The sequence below is a fragment of the Pseudonaja textilis genome, chromosome 1, assembly GCF_049901715.1.
Source record: "Pseudonaja textilis isolate UNSWEBS1 chromosome 1, rPseTex1.2, whole genome shotgun sequence".
Classification (NCBI taxonomy): Eukaryota; Metazoa; Chordata; class Lepidosauria; order Squamata; family Elapidae; genus Pseudonaja; species Pseudonaja textilis.
Window position 1 is genome coordinate 190922969 of NC_141990.1, and position 13326 is coordinate 190936294.

General features: G+C 36.3%; 1 protein-coding gene across 3 annotated transcripts in view; it reads left to right on the forward strand.

Moving 5' to 3' along the window:
- The first annotated feature begins 3604 nt into the window (after positions 1–3604).
- GALNT3 (polypeptide N-acetylgalactosaminyltransferase 3) overlaps positions 3605–13326 on the forward strand; it is a 34076-nt gene continuing 24354 nt past the window's right edge. The window contains exons 1-3 of one of the 3 annotated variants that reach the window (XM_026697120.2): positions 3605–3825; positions 4647–4815; positions 12489–13076. In XM_026697120.2, coding sequence (XP_026552905.1) covers positions 12562–13076 — 515 coding nt within the window. In that variant the 5' untranslated portion in view covers positions 3605–3825; positions 4647–4815; positions 12489–12561. The remainder of the gene's footprint in view (positions 3826–4646; positions 4816–12488; positions 13077–13326) is intronic. The other 2 variants (XM_087920025.1, XM_087920026.1) reach the window with 2 other exon arrangements.

Genomic DNA, 13326 nt, shown 5'->3' on the forward strand with positions numbered 1-13326 from the left:
TACCAACAGAAATTTTGGACTGAATTGTGGTCGTAAATCAAGCACTACCTGTACCTCTTTATTGATTGCCTATTTTTGTATTCAGTAAACATTCCGTTCTTATGTGTTCTCATATCTATCTCTTGTATTACCACATGCATTTAATTATCCCATTCCATTGCATTCAATGTTCAACATTTCACCTAACATGCTTCCATATAACAACAATTTTGGGCAGAAACATGCTCTTATGCACAGCCATTTGGTTTCTTCCAGCAGCATTCCTTGCAAAAGACTATATAGTGCCTATTAAGTTTCTATCAGGATTTTCACATATTAAAATTTCATTTTTCAATTTGTAATAAAACTTGAATTAAAGTACACAAGTTCAACTACAAAGTACACAGGTTTTTGTGTGTTTTTTCAATTGCATACAAATAATTAACAGTCATTGCAAATCATTTGGTTTTTATTCAGCAAAACGTCACTATCTATGTACAGCACAAACATATACTCACATTCTAAACCAATTCATCTCTAATGTAATTACAAATTTCCCTTACAAAAATACACTTAATCCTTTTTATTTTTAATAATACTCTGGTGGAAGGTCCTTGTTCAGCTGTCTTTACCTACTTCCAAAACAGATTTTTATTTTTATCAATATCACTCTACATTTTCCTTGCTGTGTCCAATCTTAAATCCCTTATTCTCTTTGACATTCTTTGCAATTATCTTTTTTCTCTATATCCCCATAATAAAATAGTTTTGTCTCATTGTTTGCAGCAATCACTCTCTTGCATAACTTTTTCACTTCTGAGTCTTTCACTTCAGCATTCCAAGAACTTTTTCATAATTAGTGTGACTCCATCCATGTCTGTCATTTTTCTTTTCATCAAGCAGCTTCCATAGCCTCTGGGAAATTAATCCAAGCAAGTAGAAACTAAAGAGCTCTGAATAATATTACTAATTTAAAAGAAATTTAAGCTTATAAGAATTCCAGCAACTATTTTACTTTCAAATGATAAAGCAATATATAGGCAATCTAAAGTTGTAAAACCTTTACATTTTGATATACTTGAACATACTGGCTTGTGGGCTTTTATTTTGGTGAAAGCTGGACAATCTCATCTATTCATTGTTCTGATAACAGTATTACTTTTATCAGTATGAGAAATAATGCTCACATTTCCAATTAATGCCATCCCAATTAAACTGTTGAATGTAATTACTGTATGGAAATCAAGTGAATGGATTTCAGAGTTCTTAAGAAACAAAGATATTTTAGAATTACAAATCTGTATACAGATACTTGTATACTAAAGAAAGATTCCCAGTGCCTTATTAAGCAAGGAACTGACACTGTGCAATAAAATAATTTATTCAAGAAACCAGGGAATGGGAGATTAATACCATGGAAATATATACTGATAAAGCAGAATATTTGTAGTTCTGCGTTGAAATGAGGATCCTTGGTGCTCTCTGGGCTTGGTAGTCTGGCACCAATGATGTTACCTAGTTTGGGTAATGAAATATCTGCAAGAAAACAAGCAAGCTTAGAGTGCCCCATGGATCCCTCAAGTTTATATTGATATTATTGTTATTTTTTAGTGTTCTTGATTTTCAGTATTCATAATACAGTAAGGAAATCACAGATACTATAGTTACAATCCAGCTAGTAATGGCTAAGGTTTCAAACATGTTCACATCATTAAAAGTATTTAACATGAAACTAGTAAGAATTTATTCTGGGCAAATATGTGTTTTACATTCTTTTGAATGTAAATTAAGATTCTAATAACCCATTGAACTGTCAATTTCAGCAGAAAAATAACTAAACAAATTATAAGGTTTATAAAAAAATACCATACAATTGGGACTAATAAAAAAAATCATGTTATAAGTTTTTATTAAACACGGTATTTGGTGTATTGGAAATAATCAGGATACAAAACGGAGAACAGGAAAATCTTGTCCAATCCATTCAAATGAAAAACATTAAGAGTAAGAACTCCAGCAAGTTCAAATCTTCATTAAGCAAATCCAAGAAATGATTGGAAAAGTAAATTAATTTTAATGCGTCTCTTATATCAATAGAATACCTGAAAGAAGAATGCCAGCCAGTGATCCTTAGGATTATTAGTATATATTAAATTTATATGTCGCCATACTCCCAGAGACTCTGGGGACTGTGTCAGTGTAAATATCTGTAAATCAGGTAAATTAAAGAACTCAGGCACGTGTCTACAACAGGTATATCCGGAGTCAAATCCACAAATTTTATATATAGACAAACCCTGACCTGTTGGATCATACTTTCAATGGTATTTCCTTATTTAAATGGAGAAACAAAATGATCATGGATGAGCAAAAAGCAGTAGGAACGGGAGTGACTTTCAAGCTGGCAGGAAGCATTGGAAATTACTCTTCCTTTTCTTTGGCTGGCCCACAGAACTGTTTGCCACTTTTTTGAAGGAAGGAAAAACAAAGAAATTGTGGACTGCAAAGAAAATTGCACCTCTCTTCCCCAATCTGGCATGTCCACAAAGTAATGCAGGACCATTTTTATCAGGTAATAAAAGGACAAGAAAATTAAGCCCAAACCAAGCTGCACGTGGACAGCAAGTATCTAGTGGCTTTAGAAGGTAAGACAGAGATCAGCAGCATGTTTGCTCGCTTTCTTATGAGACTTTTCCAATACTCATGATAAGGCATGCAGTTATACCTATTTTCTATCCGGCAATAAGGATCAGGACACCTAGGGCCAATTTGTCAATTACAATTTGTGTCAAATGTCAACATGTTTAAAGGTGTTTAATTTTTTTTATTATGTACCATTAAGTCATTTTCAATTCCACAACTGGAGACCAAAATTGGAGTTGACTAAACAGTTTGTAGACATAAGCCTGAGTTCTTTAGTTTACCTGATTTATACATCTTTATACTGACACAGCCCCTAAAGTCACCAGGAGTAGGGTGGCATATCAATTTAGCGTTTAACAACCACTTTTTCCTTTTTTTAATTTCCTTTTTTATTGAAGAATTTGATGACATCCCGATATTTTATACCTGGACTTTTTCCAAGCACCCGATCCTTTTTTGAAAGCACCTTTAGCGATAGGTTTTACTTTTCAGTTGGAGGGACATTCACCTGGATGGAAATAGAGCAAAGTAACCCAAAGGGGCTATTGGATTAACTTCCAAGATAAAACCTGCAGGGGGATCCAGGGGCTCAGTTGGGGCGAATGATTGGATCAAACTAGCAATACACCCCCACCCTTTTCTTTTCTTTTTTTTTTGCCCAGGGAGAGTTTGCAATATTTCGGGACAAGTTCAACAGGCTGGAGGAGGGGGCGTGGAACTGAAATAAAGGGTGCCTTTGCAATTGGGAAGTATTAAAAACACGATACAACAACCAGCCTAGTCTACGGTAGTTAATTGACTGGTTTCTACAGGGAGTCAGAAACGGAACGTCGCCAAGGCGGCAATTATCGCGCGCGCGCACCGACTTTCTCTCAAATTCGTCGCTCTCTTGCACCTCAACCGCCCCCCACCCCCCCCGCCGCCACTCCAGCGGCACGTGGCCTCCTTGCCTTCCGTTAAAAGAACGGAAGGAGGAGCTCTCGCCTCACCTGAGCACTTCCAAGAGCGTAGTCGCGTTCGGGTTGGGCTCTCACCTGGGCGCCGCGGGCGGCGGATTATCAGCCAATCGCCGTTTCCCTTGACCGCCGATCTTGCGCGGGAGGGGGGGAAGGGAAGGAAGAAACCACCCAGCAGCGAGCGCCTGAGGTTGCTTTCCCCACCCGCTGGTGGCTGGTCGAGGCCACAGGTAGGCGAGGAAGGGAGGTAAGGGCTCTGCGGCGTCTGTCTTCGGAAGAACGGCGTCTTTTCTTTTATGGTTTTCTTCCTCTCTCGCCCGCTTTCCCGCACTCAACTCTCTCGAAGACTTTAAAGGGCTGCTGCGAAACCTTTCCCAGTTCGCGTCGGCGGTGCCTCTGTTGAGAACCGGAGGGGAGAGCAAACGGCGCCCCGTCCTCGCAAGACTCCCCCCACCCACCCACGCACCCTCTCGCTTTTACCTCGAGAGACCGGGCAGTATATTTAGGCATTCATATTTGGTAGCGTGGTTTATGCAAAGGCTTTGAGGGACGGGAATTGGAATGGGGGGCATCGCGCATTGGCGCTTGTCTATCCCGTCGGAATGATTCCTTCATGCCGCCCCAAACTCTTAAAAAGTGCAGAAGCCTCTCGTAATTCGGGTTACTTCTAACAGCACTTGGTTGTGAGGTAAAATTTTGGCGTCCAGATGTTCCCTTAATGGAACAATTCAGGCACTGCCTTGTCAAAACCCATCGTGTTTAGTTGTATAGGTTTTAGAATGGTAAAAGAAACGGGGGAGGGACACACACACACACACACACACACACACACACACACACACACACACACACACACACACACACACACACACACACACACACACACACACACACACACACACACACACACACACACACACACACACACACACACACACACACCTACCTTAGCATGAAATACTACACCAAATGTTGCACCCTACGGTCTGCAGCAACCTCTGGGTTTTGAGTGAAGGCGACTTTAAAAGTTGCAAAGAGGGCAGATCTAATCTGCATTTTTCTTTCCAGGAACTGCTTCCGGGAGTGATGTGGAAGGTTGAATTAAAGAGAGGAATAGCAAAGTGCAATGGTATTCGGGATTACTGTGTTTTAGTAGGACCCTGAAGTCTGAGGTGCAATTGCTCGGTTTACAAGAACATTTTGGAATATGTGGGATGTAATCTGAAGCAGGCTTGAGGTATGATGGGCATTGAGATGTGGTTTTAAAAAAAAAAACATTTGATGCTAAACTACTATAAATATTTCCTTTTGTTGCCTAACTGAAACTTGTCTGACTGACATAATGGCAATGCTTACGCAGAAGAAACTTTTTGATTTCATAAATCTCCCTTGTATGTAATTAGTAAATATATTGAAGACTTAAATCTTAAGAATGTTTTTTCCCCTATGGTTATAATGGGTCACAACATAGAAAACGATTTTCTGTTCAAATATGTTTAGAAAATGATTTGGAGTTATCAGATATAGAGGGGAATATTTCTATGCTTCATCCTATATTTCTATTCTGTCAGAAATCAGGAAGTCTTGCATAATAAGTCACACAATTTTCTGTATTATGGCATAGTCTTTAAAGGCATTTTTGCTCTTAAAGAAACATTCTGATATGCACTGTTACAGATCTAGTAGCATTGGAAAACCATTTCTAGTGGACTTGTCAGGCCATAATTCGCCTGAATGGATCCAGATCCAAAACCATATAATTTGAAATATTTTGTCATGCATATGGATCCTAATCTGACAATTTAAAATAACATATCAATAGTTATTAAAAGCATTCTAATTGGGTTATTAATGCTTTCATTCAATTAGATGTCAAAGAACTGGATCACTTCCATCCCTGTCTGGTCCACTATGGGGTGATGATGGAGTGGGCCAGCATCCCTCCACTATCCCAGTTTCTCATATGAATCCTGGGGGAAATTAATTGTCTACCTCTGTGTTAGGGCAATACTCAGTATTCTGTTCATAACTCTGGTCACCAAGAGTTAAATGATGAGATGTAATAATTATCAGTATTCTATAACCTATATTATACCATGTAGATAGATTTGATGTTCTACTGTGCTTCCCTTTCTTTTTTTTTCTTTTTGTGCTAACCGGAGAATGACATACCAGGCTTAACAAGATAACTCATTCATTCTCTACCCATCTGTTGAACTCAAACAATAAATGGTGTGTTTGTTTCCCAATGTAAATGAAGGCTTTTCTTGGAAAAGCAGTTATAAACTACATTTTATGTAATTCTTATAGCTGAAAACACTCATTCCTCTTCCCCAAATTTAACCAGAAGTATAATTGAAGCAATTTTTCTCTAAATTTTTAGAGTACTTATGGCATAATACAAATTATGCCAGTAGGAAGCAATACAACAGCTTTGGATTTAGGGAACTATGAACGTTTCACAGCCAACATATAGGATCTCTGCATGTATACTTTTATTGTGTTTGTCAATGCTGCTTGTTCAACCATTCATATGGGCTTGCCACCTGCATTGACAACTATATTTACTATTTATACAAATGGGATTGAGATTAGAATTCATAGTAATTTGTCCCCCATTTTTGGTTTATTTACAATAAGCTATCTGTATCCCACATTGAAATAAACAATTTTAAAATGCTTTCTTCCAAAACATCCAGAGTTTGAAGCAATTTGGTATTTCTGCTCATTGCCTTAAGAATGTTTATTAATATGTATCTTGAGAATCGGTAATGCAATACTATACCTGCAGGCTATAGCATCTGTCATGCCACTAGATGGCATCCATTTACATCAAATTATTTTTTTAAAAAATGAAATGTAGCTACTCTTGAAAGATTTCTATTTTCACATGAGGTCTTGGACATTTTTAACGTAAAGTTTTTAAAAATTGTTCTTCTAATTGTAAATAAAATGATGTTAGCATGGGATATCATAAGAATTCATGCAGGAGACCAGTCATCACTATACAACTGTTAGGCTCTCATTAAAATATGCAAATAGTGTACATCTTCATTCATACAGAACAGATCCTTTCTGTTTCCTAAAAACTGAAGCTTTCAATTATTGCAGTTTTCTGTCCATAGCTCCAATCACTTTTATCCACAGCGCGATTACATTCCTCCTCCTATCTGACTTTCGCTCTAGAAGTCTTTCAACATTTTGTTTTTATTAAGTTTTGTTTTTAAGAATTTTTATAATTTGAGCTTTCTTTAAGACTCTTATGTCCTCTTGAGTGTGCATAGTAAGGTGCTGTTTGACTAAAAGAAAGCCAATAGTTTAAGAAATGTGGTTATTAATATGGTAATATAAAAGTAGAACCTGCAACAAAACATCTGCAAAATTGAGTGCTATGCTCAAAATTATAGCTAATCCATGCTTTGTCCAGACACCCCCCCACCCTTTTAATATCCAGTATTCTGGGATCACAGCATGAGCAGTTAAGTTCTTATATAACAGATCAAGTTACTACTGCATTTATCCCATTTTCTTGGTTCACACAATACATTGAATCACATTGAAGCAATTGCACTAATGTCTGCATAAAACAGTAGGCTATTAAAAAGCTATAATTGAAATTAACAAAGCTTAGTATAATGTACTATAATCACAAGGATTTGTTTAACTGAATTGGTTAGCTTTATAAAGTTCATGACTTAAGGTCTTTGAGAGGTGTTGCTCTCTCTACTCAGCCACTGTGAAAGTACTTCTGGCAGAATTATGAGAATGACCTTCTTGGTATCTGCTCTAAGTTTTGGAAGACCCTGTGAGGAAGATCACACTAGTTTAATATATGTTCTCTTTTTGCTAGAAGCTAATGTATTTAATTAGATGAGCCTTGAAATTTAAACTGACTTGAAGCAGATTTTAATGATATGTAATTATTTAGTCTTAAGCACATATTTTAAGCAGAAAAACAAGAGACCACTGCATGTCACTATATGCATGTCAGAGTAACATCTCTATTAAGTAAAATAGCAACCATACATTTTTCCAACTTTAAATTTTGCTTAGAAATTAATGGCTTAAAAAGCAGTGCAAAGTATTTATATGCAGTTATGCAATATGTATTTGTATATACATATTTGAAATATTTTAATTTTATTAATGAGAGGCATGAATTACAATTTTAAAAATCTTACTTTATTCATGTAAATTATGACTTACATGAACAAAGTAAGAGAAACTATGTGAAAATCATTGGTGGCTGGCTCCCCAGCTCTTTATGTACTGGGAAATGACATCTTCCATGAATGGGAGGCATGAGTTTTTCAGGAATTTGTGGCATACATGGCAACCATGGTGGATAAAAATCTATGGTTGTTTTTTTTAAAAATAATTTTAAAAAATCAGATTTTTTAAAATTTAAATTGGATTTTTTTATTTTTATCAAATTTGTTTTAATAAAATGCTTTTGGACTGAAATCTATCTAAAGATAGTTTTCTATTTAAAAATACATTAATTTAGTTTATTCGGCATGAAATGAAGCTGAGTTATATAGCATGAGCTGTATATTCTGCAATGTTGGGATTGTTGGTGAGTCAATAGCAGGTCAGAGGAGGAGCTGCTACGGGACAGAGATGACAGTTGCTCTTTAAAAATTATATTTAAATCGACTTGATTTAAATCAAGCCTTCAAGCCAATTTAAATCAACTTGTTTTAAATCAGATCAACCCTGATGGCAACCAAGGCCTTGTCCCGAGTTACCATGACACAAACTATTGTGGTACGCCCATGATACTGGTATTCACCTTGGAAGAATTCAGGATCAGAGGGTCAAGGACATCAATATCAGTTAGTTGTCATGGTCAGCAGCTGGAATTCACAATCAGCACCAATCTCCATAGGGGGATTGATCTGATCCAAGCACCTTCTGGACCCACTTTATTTTCACTGGGCACTTAGGGGATTTCCCAGCCATCATGCAGATAACTCTTGGATAGATTGGCTGAACTATGGAGGATCAAGATAGGCAAGAGTTTTGATGGGGCTGCTCTGAAGTGACCTGACACTCTTGCTGATTCAAGACGGTCTTTGGTTTACTGGGGAGAACACAGGAAGAGAAGATGAGTAAAATATGATCAGACACAGGCATGAGTCCACACTTGCACCTGTTCTGTGGCACTAAGAGCAGTGAAGTATGGGTACTTTTCCATGGTTGGTTACTGCATTCTCAGAGCGCCATCTAGCAGTATTAATTACATGACTGGGCCCTTAGAGGCTCTAGGAACCTCTGAGTAATTTCTAAGCATATTGAGGATACTTTCTCTCTCTTGGAAGTAAACTAAGCTGGGACCACCCAATAAATATTAGAATTCTTTTGGTACTGAATTGTGAAAGCTTGATGGCTTTCCTCTCTCCGTTTTATAGTAAGGATCAGTCTGGATTTCTTCCTTACCCTTTCCTATCTTACTTGGCTAAGCTGGTGTTTATATAATTCAATAGGTGTTGCATATTTTCTTCAAGACCATCTCCACCCTTCTCTATACTCTTATACTGGATCTCAGTTGGATGGTAGATGGGCAGCCACTGATGAGATGACAGAAATAATGTCTTGCCAGGCAATTTGACAGTGGGATTTTTCAAGCCTATGATATCTGAGGAAGTTGACAGTGTCCTCTAGCATGAGCTCAGCCATCTGCAAGTTAGATCCTTGCTCTTCTTGGATAATACAAGCAGCCATAGAGGACACAAAAGGGCAAAGATCAAGAAGAATTACCTTGAAGGAAGCAGTTAAATGTCCCTTCTTAAGAAGTTATTTGGACCCAGCCATCTTGGGGAACTGTTACCCCATTTCCAACCTGCTGTTTTTGAACAAGTTGTGGAGATAATGGTTGGATTCCAGCTATAGAGTGCTCTAGATGGGATGGATTATTTCAGTCTCTGTTAGTCAGGATTGCAGTGGTAACATTATACAGATAAAACTAATACAAACTATAAAAAAACAAGAAAAGATAAAAGTGCAACAAAAGAAAGAAAAAAGAGGAAGAAAAAATAACATCCTCCTTTATAAATTCTAAAGAACTTTAACAACTTATACCATCTCTTAAAATATAGCAATCTCTTCATCTCGCATCTCATCACATTCTCTATAAATCTTTAAAGTGTCATCCATCCTAATTAGCAAAAGTCCAGTAATGGTTACTAGAAATAACATTTTTAACTGGATCTAATAAACTGATTAAATTCCTTCCTTTTATGTTCATATCTCATTTTCTATCTTTAAGTTCCCCAAACTTCATCATTCCAATCTAGTCAATAATCAATTTATTGTAGTCATAGACCAGTATGCATAATAAACAAAATAACATTTAAGACATTCAACATTTAATATACTGAGACCTGTGGATTCTGAGATGTAACCCTTGGATTTTTTACAATCTCTCAGCATTGCATCATCTGATCTTAGAGTGAATTTGCTGAGACATCCAGTCCTGGGAAGATTGGCAACTGTCCTGAATGTTTTCCACTTGTGAATAAATCTTCCTCACTGTGGAATGGTGGATTTTAAATTGTTTGGAAATATCTTTATAATCTTCCCCAGACTGATGGGCAGGAACGATTGCTTCTTTAAGATCATTGGTGATATCTTTTCTCTTTGGTATTGTATCAACACATACCTCAATGCTGGAAACCAGTAAACTCTTAAAACTTCAGCTTTTATAGAGGTAATCCCACTTGCTGTTGATCAGTTGAGAAAGCTTTCCTGATGGAAGAGAACCCTAGATTTCAAAGATTATATTGAACAGCCTCGATCCAAATGGACTGAAAATTGTCCTTGAGAATTAATGGTGCTAAGCCTTGAGGATAGAAATTGAATTTCAACCAAAGGCTTACAAAAGCTAGACACACAGTTGACTAAGGTTTTATCATATGTGTCCCCATTTGTAGATGTGCATTTGAGATACAGCATGGTATCTGGAGAGCTGCTCTGATTTTAGATTGTACCCTTTTCAGGGTACATCCTACGAAATGAAGTGCAACCAGAGTCCCATAAAGAAGCTGAGCTAGCATTTCAGCCTGAAAGAGCTTAACTGTGGCTGGAACAATGTTTTCCCTTGGATTGGAAAAAAATTAAGGGTAGTGTTAACAGATCTTTGTCCAGGAGCAGTAGCATATTCACAGTGATCTTTAATTGAGCTAGTGGTTTAGGGAGTCTAGAAAATCTGGACCCTTGTTCATCTTGCTGAGTCTTTATCTAAATCTAAATCTAAATCTGAGTAACGAATATAAAATACTTTGCTGGAATGGCTCACTCCGGACTACTTATGAACTAGAATTTTCCTACATGTTCATAATTTTTAAAATGATTTAATATGGAACATAATACTGAAGGGTGATACAGATTTTGTACATACAGCTATTGGGCAACTCTTCAAATAATTTGATTATAGTAAAAAATATATACAGTTTGGATGGATTTTTTGGCTGTATAAAAATATGTGAAACAGATTTAAGACAGCAGATTGCCAGGCTTGCGTAAGGCCATATGGCTGAAGGGCTAGCACACATCTGTTGTAGAGCAATATTCTTTCCAGTGCTACATAAAATATCATCTCTAATATTTGATTGGGCAAGATGCTTATCAAATAATAAATAGTATATATTATTCTGATTTAGACATAGTTCTTGTTCTCCAAAGCAAAGTGCCTAGCAGGTATCAACACATTCAGAAGTAATGTGAGATTTAAATATAATAGTGGCATATTAAGAAATTAAAAAGGGGATAAACAGTGGAAAATTATAATTTAATATAAATTTGTGAATTGTTATTAGAACTATATAATCTGGTAAACACTGCAAATATGATTATATAATTGGAAGTAAAAGGAGTGAGATTAAGAATATAGAGATTGACACAAAAATAACATTGTAATATTGAACAATCAAGATTGATAATTTAATAAAATATATGTATTAATACCACATTTTAAAAGATTGTCAACTATATTAAATGAGGAATATTGTCATATTTGTATCAAAATGTAAGACTATGGAACCACACTATTCACACATGGATATTTTTGTTGTAACAGAAAAAAATTATTGCAAAAAAAAAAGTTATGTGAGTGACATACTGGTAAGTATCCATCCATCTGGAAAATTAGAATTGCTACCATGTCAAATAAATGCATAACATTGCAATGCAGCTTAACCTCTCTGCCCTCTCAAATGACATAGAACTGGATATAAATAATCTGCTGGTTAATACTGCAACTAGAGGTCTTTCTTCTACTGCCTGGCAATCAAAAATACAACCAGAAAAGTCGCATTTGAAAAAGAAAAATATCTGAAAATACATATAGGATACTGAAAGGGAAAATGGAAATTTAATTTGGGATGTGCAAAACATTTTGTCTTTTCAGTCCCCAAAATGGGCCACTAGAATGTTCTAAAAGTGATCAACTGAGAAACAGGCATTAACTGAAAAAGACTACTTTAAAGTTGGTTCATAGCCAAAGCACTCAAAATAGAAGTACCTTTACAAAGCTGGAACACTTCCAAAACACAATGACTCATTTTAAAGTTTGAGGGACATGTAACAGAATATTGTGAACTCCCTTGAGATTCATAACCCCAAGTGGTTGTTTATGGCTAATAATTAAAATGTTTAGAGGATCTGATCTAAAAGATATTAAAGAATGCACCTCGAGGAATAAGAATAAATTGGCAGGTGGGTTCTTACATAAGGGTTAGATATGGGTTCTTACGGGATTCAAATATTCTAAGTTTAGAAAATGAACATTATTTCAGTAACCCTGAAACGTAGTGTCTTTGTGACACTTGTGATTTATTAATTTAAATTGTTGCAATTATTTTTATGAATAAACATATATTAGTATGATTAACATTTTAAAAAATCTTGCAGGTTTTCCCATTTTGTGAACTTTTCTGTATCAAAGAAAAACTTTTTCTGAAGCACTTCTATATGTCGACTCTCCATGATGACTTATATGAGAATGCTACGGCGCTTCATAATGAAACAGTTTTCCCAGAAGAAACTTTGGAAGTTTACCTTCGTTATTTTTGTCTTCTTAATATTTTTGGTTTTGTTACAACGAGAAGTAGGTGTTCAAGAATTTAATGAGGAACCAGGAATGCCGTCTCATGATGAAAAGAAAACTGTATTAGATCTAGTGTTAAATGCCGTGAACAACATTAAAGCTGCAAAACCAAAAATGCAAATTAAAGCTCCTGTTAGGCAGACTCATAATGCTGAACAGAAGCATTGTTTACCAGGATATTACACAGCTGCTGAACTGACTCCTTACCTTGAGCGTCCCCCTCAGGATCCTAATACTCCAGGGGCTTCTGGTAAAGCATTTAAAATGATCAGTTTAAGCTCAGACGAACAGAAAGAGAAAGAGCATGGCGAAGAAAAGCATTGTTTTAATGCATTTGCAAGTGATAGGATTTCTCTACATCGAGATCTAGGACCAGACACACGACCTCCTGAGTACGTTGAAATGTATTTGAATTTAAAAGCAAATATTCTAGTTTTTGGTTAAAAATATGTAAAAGATTGAAAAAGATTGCCTTGAGCTTCCATTTCTGTATGAAGATGTGAACTGTGACTATTGTTATTATAGTTTCCCCCCCTCCCCCAATGTCGCATCATCCCTGTGGAAATAAGATTGGCCCTCACCTTGACTCTCCTTCAGTCTTTCTGAAGACATGATTTTGCAAGTGGGCCTGCGGACCCCAAA